We start from the raw sequence: 13,111 nt of genomic DNA on the forward strand, positions 1-13,111 counted from the left end.
TGATTAAGATCTTCTTCGTAATCAAGGATATTTCAATTTGGATGACATGTCAAAATGCTTAATTTGAAGCCAAATCTACAACATATTCAAATGGTGAGCTATTGCAGATCCCATGAGAGTATCTCACTATGATATTATCACTGGAAAATGCTTAAAGTGAAGACAAATCTACAACATACTAAAACTGTGACATTCTACTTTAGATCTAATGGCAGTAGATTTGGAAGAGTATTGGATTCTAGCTATTCTTTATACTGCTTTTGGATTGACAGGGTGATGTTACTACAATTAATCTAGAAGAACAATTGTAAACTGGTCTTATTATGTGAGAGACTTTTTATTGGGTTGGGAGTGAGATTCTTTTTCATATAAAGGGATTATACATATGTTGGAAGTTCACATAAGATTCAAGAAAATTTGTATGGTTTTCTAGTTAGAAATCATTTAAGATTGTTAAAGAAATGATTGAGAAATATATGCTCCACAATTTGTGCTACAATTTTTTGTATGTTTTGCATAAAAAAGAAGAGAGAATTAAGATGTTACATCTTTTGTAAGTCCTAGGTTATTCCTAGATATTAGTGGGAAGAAGTCTTTATGAGTTTCATCATGGAGGACTTCCAAAATATAAAGGTAAGAATTTCATTAAGGACAAGAACATTTTCCCAATCCATATGAAACTATCTAATTTTACTAGGTTATTAATAGATAGTAGTAGGAAGAAGTCTTCCAGAGTTTCATCATGTAGGACTTCCAAAATATAAAGGTAGGAATTTCATTAAGAACAAGAAGATTTCCACTATCCATATGAAACTATCTAATTTTATGAATTGTGTTATTATTTTTGCATCAACGTTTCACATCACACTATATAATCAATCATCAAGATGCGAGAAAGAGATCATCAAGAGAATGTCATCTCTTGATGCTCTCTTTCTCTCATCCTAATTATGGATCACATCATGTGATCGAAAATCTTGATACAAAAATAATCACACAATAAATTCAAAAACATAATGTCAAATAGGAATTTCATTAAAGTAGTGATGGACTAATTCACTAAATATAATTATTCTATTACATTGTATCATTTTTTAATGCAAGTACAATGAAAAATCCAACTTTGGATACTACAACAAAGATACATTACACACCTAGGGCATCCTATTGGTAACATCAAGCTGGATTTAAAACTATTTTTGAGCACTTAGTAAACTCATACTTCTTCATACTATCACCAATACATTGGATACACTAAAGTTGTATTTAAAAATTATTCTATTGCAAGTGTTTAAAATCTAATAGAGTCATCATTCTTCGTATACCTCAAATAGTGACATTTCTTTCAAGAGTTAATGCAATTTTATATGAATCCTCCATATATTCTTCCAGTTTTATGATGTTGGCTCATAGAGTTCATTTCTTCTCATCATTCTTGGTATACTTCAAATAGAGACATTTCTTTCAAGAGTTAATGCAATTTTATATGACTCCTTCATATATTCTTCAAGTTTTATGATGTTGGCTCCAAGGATCTCTCCATACTTATGAAAGATAGTTTCTACTACCTTTTCTCCAAAATGATATGAAATTAAACCCTCTGTAGCTGCTCTTATTTGTTTACAAAATAATTTTCCCTTCTCAATATCATCCAACTTACCTATACTACCACCACCACCACCACCAATGATAAATTCAAGTCTTACAATAGTAAAAGAGCCTTCTTTGTTCACTTCACTTCTTAATTCATCTTCAGATGGAGTGTAAACTGGAAGGTTGAAAGAATCTAATTTTTCTTCTTCTACAATTCCCTGTAATTTAAAAAAATAAAAGTTGAAAATTAAATAATATTTCTAATTAAAAATAAATGTATACATGTATATATCCATTAAAATAAGAAAATCAAATAACAATATCAGATTCACAATCTATTAGTAATGTCATTAGTTTCTCAATTCGACTGTATCTATTTTTAGCACTGGATGAAAATCCATGATCCATCGTTCAATGTTTGTTTAAGAAAGAAAGATATATGAAAACTAATCACATTATAAAATTCAAATCTAAGTTACATAAACAATTGTGCCTTTTGATTCAAAAATAAATACATAAAAACTAGAAAAATTCAACTGATTCATTTTTAATATTAGTAAAATATATTTTAAAATGAAAATAGAAATTACTCTAATTTCAACTTCTCATGATTTTAACTTTAAAAACAAACTTTAAATTTGACTTACTTAAAATAAAAATTGAACTTAAAGTCGTCCCCGACGATTCCATAAAACAAACCTGAGAGACCAAATCCTGAATGGCAAACCCTAAACATTCCCCGAGGAAGGCCGAGAAAGAGGGCTGCCTTCTGTCTGCACTTGGAATCACCAGAAACATCCGTCCTCCTTCCACCACTTCTTCCGCCCGTGCTCTCAAAAACCCATTGAAATCCTTTTGAAATTGTGCAAAGTACAGATCTCCAATTTCTGGAGGCCCCTTCTCTGACATGTGTATCCTTCCTCTGTTCCACCACTCGCTCTTCTTATTTTCTATCTCTGGCGGTATCTGTCCACACGAAATATGGTGAGTCTGTAAATGCATATAAAAGGATCAATTTTTTAAAGTTTATTTCACAAGATTTTCTATTATTAATCCCTTTCGTTCTAAGATCTGCTAATATCCCTTTGTTATTTAGAGAGAGAAAATTACCCGCGAGAGCCAGTGAAGGCTGCTGGAGGAATGGATGAAATGGAGACTGCGGGAGGGGAAAAGCCGGTTGTGAAAGGAGCCAGGGACTCCCGCCGCCAAATAACATCCTTCCGCCGGCGGGGCAGCGAATATCAGTTTGAAAAGCGTATTGAAATCAGTAGATGGGAGGTCGTTGAAGAAGATCTGAAGCTCAGGAACCCTAATTCCTTTGTGGGTATATTTGTTTCGGATTTCTGATGTGATTATTTGAGTGGCGAGGAGTGCATTGGGCCCCGATGAACAGCCTAGATCTGCAATACAGAGTGTCTCGCAGTCAAATATGGATTTCCAGGATCGAATGCTTTCTTCCAGCCATGGCTTTGCTCTCAGTAATGTGGTCTTCTGCATTGTAGACCAGATCCAATTTGGGTGAGTCTTAGATAACGTCAGATAAAGAAGAAAAATGTGTAAGAAAATGGGTATCAAACCTGGAAGAATGTGGAATTTTGAGCATAGCTGTAGTCTCCATTGCCTGCATTCATGGAAAGGACTTTCTCCATCTTCTGTTTGGCTTTGAAAGGCTGGGTTTTGACAATCTAATATAAGAACATATGAGATGAGATGGTAAAAAACATGTGGCCTTCTACGCTCTCTATTTCAACATTTTGTATTAATGCCGAACGCCAATTCCTCATCAGCAGATAGGTAATGGCTGACGAAATTGATAGATGATTTATTTTATATTTTCAAACTCTATTTTATGTTTTAAAGTCATTGAAGTAAGTAACAAATGTAATCAGATAGTGAAGCATGTGGACTTTTGGAACAAGTTTTGGTTTTTTTTTCAACATTTTATCTTCTAATTAAGCAGTTGTTGTTTAGAATTTAAATATAGATCTGAGAAAAAATATATACATTTAAAAAAAAATTAAATAAGAACACCAATGGTTTCACCTCTTTTTTCAATATCTGCCTTCAAAGTGACCTGCTCGCTTACATTGATATTGACTGAAATACCAATATAATCTTATCCCAAACAACTTGTTCAACCACACAAGAATATCTTAGATTTTTTAAAACCTATTCTTGATCCGGTTCTGTTAAATCACGGTCTGTTTGCCACCCCTGCCTATTAAAGGAAGATTGTTTTTATTTGCTTTCTTTTTCAAGATCCTATCTGAAGGAACGCTAGATAAGAACAAACTATTATTAGAATAAATGAGATGAGATGGCCAAATATGTGGAAAAAACAGTTTTGTGATTTTGTCTAATATGTTTTGGACATCAATGAAGGTTGGCCAATGACTAGCTAGAGTGAAAAGATGCATCATTTGATTTCAAGTTTCAACACTCCCTAAGTCACCCTCTGAGAAAAAAAAAATTAATAGAAAAGATCTTCATAATTGTATTTGTGATAAAAAAAAATTAAACCCAAACTAATTATAATACAGAAGCTATGTGATGAATAAGAAGAAAATGATAATAGAGAAGAACGAAACAACAAGACATAAGTATATCAAGCAGTCTTCAATAAATGGACAAGTCTAAATGAGTGGAGAAGGGAATTCTATTGACTGTAGCATTGAGAAGAATGACAATATTTTGAATCTATAGTAAACTCATTGAAAGGGAGCACTCCATCATTCAGAAGGGCACTTCCAAAAGAGGAAGACCAATGAAAAAGCTTCCTTGGGAAAAAATGTATTCTGCTTCTTTACCCGTTCATATGACTTATCCACAAGCCTCCCATAATCTGTTTTAATTCTACAGTCTTTGTTCATCCTTGGTATGGATCAAGAAATGTGAGCGCTTACAATTTCTAGGCAATCTCAACTCAAACTCAACCCCAATCACTTCAGTGGTTAAAATCTCTCATAATTTCATCATAAATCATCCAAAGTTTTCACATAAAAGGTATACCAAGAGAATAGGGATTCACCCATCCAAAAACATAAAAAAAACTAGAGCAATTACAAGACTTATCATTTTAATGGATTCCCATGAAAAGTTTTTCCATTGATGTCTACCCAGGATTCCAGTCAAATGCAGGCATACTTCGTCCTTCTTCCATCCTCGAAATTGAACTCTCTTTCTAAACATTGCTCATTACCACCATAACATTTGATCATTTGATCAATTTGATCATTTATACTTATAGATGCTTTTTGAATAGGTTATCGATATCAATCAAGGTACTTACCTCATACTTGCATGTGTATTGTGTGCATGTTTGTTTACTTTTTTGTCTCACGTGTTTGATGTGGTTGAGCGAGGGAGTCGTAGTCACTTGCTAGTCAAAATCTACATGATTGTACCACTCTTCGCTATTGCCTATTTAACTTAGATATGTATGCATATGTATATGCTCATATTTTATGCAAGTTGTAGGTCCTAAGCATCAACTTCCCTGAATTCATAGGATGAGTGTGCCCTATCGCAATAACTCAATGGTAAGAATGTGAAGACAATAATCAGATTCAATCCTTGCCATAGCCTAATTACTTGTCCTAAGAAGGAGGACTCATAACTGAGTGTCTAGCCTTTGTGAAACATGTGAGTCTTTCTTTGTGTATGTTGTTTGACTTTCACCTTGGTCATTTTGCATGTGTTGTTTTATGTGATTTTGCTTGGTAAATGGTTTAATTGTGATGCTTGGTTTATTTAAATAATTAAATGTTATTTGATTAGAAAGGGAAACTAATAAAATAAGATTATATTTAAATTATTGGAATTATTTGAATATATGTTATAATTTAATAGTTTAATTTGAAAAACTAATTCTAAAGAGTTTAAATATTAAATATTATTTTAGTATAAATATTTAATTAATATTAATTAAATTAGAGTTGTATTTAAATAATGCACTTTAAATATCATTATTGATTAGAATAATAAATATTGATTGTAAAGTATTTGCATTAAATAATAAAGTGAGGAAAATAAAGTAAAAGGATATGTTTTAATTTAAAAGTGAGGTAAATATGTATGAAATGATTAATCAATTAAAATAATTAATATTTTAATGACTTTTAGAAATTAGAGGTACATAGTTAGGGTTATGGAGCTTTTTAGAAGGTTCATAGGTCATTTTCACACAAATTTTGGGGAACAAATTTCACCCTCCACTTTTACCATCATCTTTCTATTCACATCATATTCTACCCACTCCACCATATCCACCAAATGAACCTATATTGCCTCATATAACACTTCATAATAAGGTGGTTAATAGTACCTATAAAGTTTCACATGTCCCTTTACCATATGATGATGTGCTTGAATTTGGTAAATCGACATTGGAATATATTGATGCACTTAAGGAATGTGATTTTGGTTTAATTAAATTAGAAGAACAATATTATTTATTGAATTATAATCCACTTTGTTCTTCTTTTCTACTTAGTGAATTCCAAATACCTACAAATGAGCCCATACTTAAAATTGCATCAATTTTAATTAATGGACTCATGAGTATGTGTATTAATATCAATCATGCACTAAGTAATTTTAAGCCATAAGCATTCCATAATCCACAAACATGCTGCCAAATCCTCCAATAGTATTTTATTACTCTTCTACTTATACATATTGATATTTGGAGGCCTATGGTTAAAATGTGCATCCCTCACATACTTTTTGATTTGGGACCAATAATTGATTAAGCACAATCATACGGGATTCTATGCATTAATGGCCAAAATGTTAAACCGAATGATCATTATTCCTTATCATTGATTCTTTCTATTGTCCTAAGATGACCAAATAAACTATGGATGATTTGTTTAAACAAGGATCAAAGTATTACTATCTATACATTTTTCATTCTTGGTTCTTGTATATCCAATTGATCATTCATTGATTACATTTGTTGATTTCTTGGTTCCTTGGATGATTTGAATTCCTTATACTTTTATAACCTACAATTAATTTGGGAATACATCCATTTAATTATTGAAATATTTGATTTGAATCATTGAAATATTTGATTTATCTATCATTCAATAAGGCTCACAAAATTCTAAAGATGTGTTACTCTCTTCGGGTTACCTAATTTCTTTGGTTATCTTAATGATTTCATGACCTTGTAGCATGAAGTTAAGTTGGGGGGAATCCCTCCAATCTTGTGGTTCTTGGATGATTTCAAATTAAGCTTCATTGGTTGTTTCAACAAACTTCCACATGTGACATCTCCACAATTCAAGGTATGTGTTCTAGTGTTAATTAGCATTGCTATTATATGAACACAAGAGTTTATTTGTATTTATCCATTCTATCAAGTATCTATTCATAGTAATAATGCTATCTATCATTTGTAAAACTAAATAACCTACTTAATGGTAGGGTTATTAATTGGATAAAATTTCTTTACTATACTTGATATGCTTGGTTTCGAGAATATGGTTACAAATCTATTGTTCTGGTGAGGTACAAAACTAGTTGATGATGCTTCTCTACACAAGCATTGCATAACACACTATGTTGGCTTTGTTCACATTATGTGAGCTTGCTAGCTATATGGTGCATATCCATTTCATAGGTGTTTCACTATTCAAGATCACATGCAAATTTTGGCATAAGGATATCCACCACTTTGAGATGAGATTTCCTTTCTTTGGTGATTAATCACATGGAGGAAAATATGTAGCATGGCCTATGAGATTCATGATTATTCAACAACACATCTAAAGATACTCTGAATAAAGTGCCAGCTACTACACTCATTCCTCAAGTTGTGTCTCTGTGTAGTTCTATGGACACATTGGTGACTACTATTGGTTTTCACTCCATACTCATGTATTTGGAAATGAAGGTGTGTCACTCGCAACTTTATATTTTCCTACTATGGATGTTTCACAAGCTTCACAAGGATAGGGTTCATATCTTCAAGAGATGTCTTCTTATTCTGTCAGCATAGAGAAATATGAGAATCATCATCCTTGTGAGTACTTATTGCATCCAAGTTTCCTAGTATGTTTTGAAGCTCTCTGGTTAGTTTTTAGATTCAATAGTCTGAGATACATAGATCAAAAATGTTTCTAGTGCCGTAGTTGGTGTTTTCAGTTCTGATGAGGTTATTCTTGGTGATCATTTCAAGTTCCTTATCCAATCAAGTCTTAATAGTGCCTTCTACATGGTCATGGTAAAAATTCAAGCTTTGGATGGTCTCATTTTTTATCATCCATGTCTACATTTTATTTCTTTAGTCATTCTATGCAGTTATTGAAAAATTGAAAAAAAAAAATCAGAAAAAAGCGGAAAAAAAACAACAAAATTAGCAATAAAAGATCCAACAATGAAAACCTTTGGGCATTTTTGGCCAGTTAATATCTGAAAATCATTTTTTGATGGATGTTAACTATAAAATAAATTCTTAGTGGTGAAAATTGTTTTTACAATGCCATTAAGCAGTGAGTGATTGAAAATTGATTTGCCAATGGTCACTTGTCATTATCAAAATGAAAAAAAAAAAAAAAAAAAGCAAAAATTGAAAAATGCAATAATTTGTGTTCTTGGTTTTTCTACTAATCATTCTTTTTAAGAACACTCGTTGGTTTCAGTGGTTCTTTTCATTCTTGGCACCTCCTGTTGCTCACTTTTGCAACTCTGCTCCACTTCAATGTGATCCTCACATCTTTGATCACCCATAGCCTGAGTTGCTTGTTTAGTTGAGGTGTTTTCAGTGGAATGTGCTACTTCCTATATGATCTAGATACTAGTTTAGTTGGTGATGGCAGCCCCTCCAATTGTAGTCACTCTCCTAGTTTTATGGTTCCTTCCATGGTCTTCTCTTCGATGTTTTTAGTTAGATGGTGGTATTTTGTGGTGTTGTAGTTCTGGATACTTCTCTTTTTTCATTGTTGTAGATTCCTCCACAATTGTTGAGTTTCTCTCAGTTTTGACATTAGTCTCTTTGCACATGCATGTTGGTAAAACAGTCGATTTTGTTTTTCCTTATTTTATCTCTCAACTTTATTTGTATTGCTTAATATATTTGATCATTATGAAATGCCCTATCCTCTCCTTGTTTCCCATAGATGGTCAACCTTTAAGTTGGGGGGTAGAATGGTTCTATTATCTTCCATCTGTCGCCCTTACTAAACCCATTATAATATCCATTGCATCCATTGCATAATAGCCTTTGTTTTGTCTTTCATCTCTCCTATTTCGCTCATTTAAACTCCTCTTGTGCAAATTGAGATAAATTTCTCCTATATATAACCCTTTGAACCATAATGCTATTAAAAATAAAAAAATTGAAAAAGAAGAAGAAAAGAGACAAAAGAAACACCTTATGAAAAGTCAAAAGTGATATCCTTATTGAAGAAGAAACATAACAAAGCTTTTCATGTAAAGAAAAGAAAGGAATTTGTATTCATCTATGAGTTATCATGGTTTAGGGTGGAGATAAAGCTAAAAACCATAAACCTAAAGTTATTTTAATTCAAAATAAAGACCTCATGATCATAATGATTGCACGAGGACATGCAATAAACTAAGTTGGGCGGAATGATGAGAGCCAATTATAACCTATTTAATACTCTATTTTAATCTATCTTACACACTTTCCTACATACTTCTCTATTCCATTTGTATCCCATTTCATTCCATTTTACCATTATAATGTTGCATATAGTTTAATATAATTAAGTAGTATTTAATATTGTTTTGGGATTAAAATATGAAAAATTCATTGTTGATTATGTTTTACTAATCTTTACTACTGCAGTATGTTGATTTATCATTGTAGATCTTCCTATTATTTAACAAACCTCCTGTCGCCTGTCAGTTAGGACTACAACTTCCTATCGCCTACGTGTTGCCTATTAGTCGGGACTGCAACTTCCTGTCGCCTGCCAGTCAAGACTGCAACTTCCTGTCGCCTGCCAGTTGGGACTCTAACTTCCTCTTGCATTTGGATGTGGACTATTATTCTTCTAGTATAAAATGTCTACTATTGCAATCTCATTTGAAAATATATGTTGGTTGGACACATGTATTACAATCTATATGGAGTTTAAACTACTTAACATCTACCTTTGTTTCCATCATACGATGACCTCTAGCCATGCAAGGAAAACAATAGCAAATAACCAAGGCAAAATTTTGTTGCATATATCCACATGGGAAACTTTATTAGTATTTAGTTTCCTATATTTATGTGCAATTATAAATGTAATTCATGTGGCATTTTTTTGTTATATTTGCTTGGCCATAAGCTAGCCACATAGATATCTCATACATATTTTGTTTAGTGTTTTTTTATAGCAATCGTGTGTGTGTGTGTGTGTGTGTGTGTGTGTGTGTGTCTGGTCAAATATCATAGCAGGAGGAGGCAGATTTGAATACACAAATTTCTATAGAAGGGATTATAGTACATAGACTGTTATTATTATTCTGAAATATAAGTTCCATATTTGCATGATTACAAAGGTGTAAGAATATTATTTTTCTTCGCCAAGTAGCTAAGCAAGAAGGGGCCACTCTGAAGTTACCAAGTGATTGTTTTCTGTGAATTATGTTTGGAGTACATTTAAATTAGTTTTCATTTGTATGTTACTTATCTTAGCATTACTTAATATGGATTTAATCATAGTATATTATTTGATGTGTTTAATATCTATATTTGATTGTATAATAACATTTCATATGAATTAGATTACGAGTTGATAATTTGTTAAGAGTTTTAGTTATTTTATCATAGAATATTTACGTTATACTTCAGTAAGTTTATGCTACTAGAAGTGACAATTCCTATGATAGAAGCATTTCGATTTGGTGTGAGTTTGTTTTCATGTGTTGTAGCTCCATTCATAATCCCTCATCTCACAACTGACATCCCTTGATGGCATACTACTTGGACACCTTTCACAAGCTTATGCTCTCAGATTGACACGTATAGACCAAGCTAAATTTCATCATTTAAAGTATTAAATATTTTTTATTATTTTCCCTAGTGTTGGCCTATCATAGGAAAAATTTTAATTCCTTTTGGAAGTTTCTCATCAATGCATTGAAGACCTTCATAGACATCAATTATATCATTACTAAACAAAAGATAGTATCCAAATTTAAATTTCATATAAAAAACTACATCAGATGCAATGACATTACCTCGACAATTCAGTTTATTCTATTCCAACTTCCATATGTGAGGTTTCATGACTTTGATTTTGTCTCTTCTTCCTCATTCAAAAGGTATTTTTTGGTAATTAGATACTTATGATTTTTTTGGAGAAAGTGCCTATGCTCATCGAACACCTACTTTCCTAAACTTTTTGAATGATGAGATTTCATCTTTGGACCACAAATTGGGCATGCAAGATCATGTATAATAGGATGACATGTACTAGAAGATTCATATTTAAAATTATCGCACACAACTTAAACACGCAATGAAAATGTGTTAGCACTATTACATACCAAAAATATGCATTAACAGTTTTACATACCACAAAAATGTGTTAGCCCAGGGGCATCATGTATTTTCCATACAAGTATTGTACAGAATTAAAATTTTCTTTCACTGATTGGTCTAGAGATGTTGTACATAGTAATCTCATTCCATAACTCCAACAACTCGTCAGTTAGGGGCTCAATATATACATTCATATTTTTCACTTGGTACTTATCTCATTGAATGAACATAAATACAACATAATTATTATGGCCATTTTAATATTGTGTTTATAAATTAATTTAGATGACTATTAAATGGAAAAATACTTGGTACAATCATTGCCAACAATTATGTGCTCCCTCTTTACCGACATCCAAGGAGGAATGTTATTGTTAATAAAAAAAATAGGTCAGACCAAGTAAATAGATCTCATCTCTCAAAATGGATTGACACCATTTTCTACCAATGAAAGCTTCAGATTGTGATGTTCTTCTTTAAATATTGGCCACCTATCTTCTATGCCCTTAAATGCATATATTTCCATAGGCATTGACATAATGTCATCTTGACTTCTATTGTGTGCATGGTAATCCATAAATTGTGTCAAGCTAGCACTTGCACCTAAGTAATCGTTGCAGATGTAAAATAATGAGAATTTATTGAAGAACCTTGCAAGAGACCTTTTTGATTATTTGATCTGATATATATCAACTAATGTGAAAATCAAGGCATTGTGTTCCAAATTAATGTTGTATATGGTCTATAATATGATCATTGGGACATGCATATATTGTTTGATACTACATTCCAATATCTTTCATAATGGCCAATAATTCTTGGTAAGAGCAAGGTAGAATGTTTGATGGTGGTAACAAACACTCACCTATCAACCTATCAAAAATAAATGTGTTAATTTAAAGAGCATTAATGGTATGCTAATATAGAAGATGACAAAAATGACATTATACCTTAGCATACATGAGATTACTACATTGGATATACCATTCATAACCTTGAAATTTACCAACAACAATACAATGGAGAGAAGTGTTGTTTGGGAGCCTTGGTATAGGGGCTTGTATGCCTTTCTAATTATAGTTATATCAAGGTTCTCTTCATCATCGTCGTTAGATATGCTACTACCATAGTCTTCATCAGTTGTGCTAGTAACATCTTCTCCAATCATGTTCTCTTACACATTATTAGTTGTGCCAATACCAACATTGTTAATTGTGTTCTCTGCCTCAGGATCATCTTCTTCCATGGGAGCATTGACTTCTACTTTGATATTCACATCTCCATGTTCCACCAATTAGAAATCCACATTCACCAAAGGATGACAATCCTTTCCAACTTCAATGTGATCATGTTGCCTACAATGTCTCTGAGCTATTATGATTAGAATTATTCGAATATTTAAGACCTTTCATTTTTTGCAAGGACAATAATATTTTCCATCACCCTTTCTTTTTGGATTGAGATCACAATATAACAATTTCCATCTTATTTTGTTCTAGGTTCATAGTGTTAGGCGTGGACTTTCTTCACAGGCAAATATTCAAGATATAAAATTAAATCAAATATAAAAATACAAGCATTATAAGAAAAGCTTTGATTAAAAAAATATTGATGTCGAGACACAGATCAAAAGGGTGCAATAAGAGACAAAATTGTTATAAATAGGAATTACTAGGGGGGGGTTTGAATCAATAATTTACAAAATTTAGTCACCAACTGGATATTATTTATTACTTTGAACCATACATAAGAAAGTAAACAAGTAATGTTGAACTGTAAAAGTAACTATGCACAAAGATAACTCATAACACCATATTTTGTTAACTAGGGAAACCCTGGCCAAGGGAAAACCCTAGTGGGGATGATACCCACTAGACAATATACTGATATATATGTTGCTTGTTAGAGTATGGACCTTGTTAGGAGTCAATGAGAAAATTCAATATAGAGAGTCCTTGTTAGGAGACTTTGAATCCATATTAGGAGATTCCAATCTTGTTAGGAGTTGTAGTA

General features: G+C 32.1%; 1 protein-coding gene across 1 annotated transcript; it reads right to left on the bottom strand.

The window, feature by feature from the left end:
• Positions 1 to 1,055: 1,055 nt before the first annotated feature.
• On the bottom strand, positions 1,056 to 3,349 carry LOC149543075 (putative methyltransferase TCM_000168). The gene is made up of 4 exons (XM_089797996.1): positions 3,171 to 3,349; positions 2,704 to 3,084; positions 2,293 to 2,559; positions 1,056 to 1,811 (listed from the first exon to the last, which is right to left on the bottom strand). The coding sequence occupies exons 1-4, from the start codon at positions 3,240 to 3,242 to the stop codon at positions 1,446 to 1,448; spliced, it is 1,086 nt and encodes a 361-aa protein (XP_089654122.1). The 5' UTR covers positions 3,243 to 3,349; the 3' UTR covers positions 1,056 to 1,445.
• Positions 3,350 to 13,111: the final 9,762 nt, after the last annotated feature.

Source organism: Cupressus sempervirens, chromosome 8 (assembly GCF_028749045.1).
Source record: "Cupressus sempervirens isolate cs-2001-9-10 chromosome 8, ASM2874904v1, whole genome shotgun sequence".
Classification (NCBI taxonomy): domain Eukaryota; kingdom Viridiplantae; phylum Streptophyta; class Pinopsida; order Cupressales; family Cupressaceae; genus Cupressus; species Cupressus sempervirens.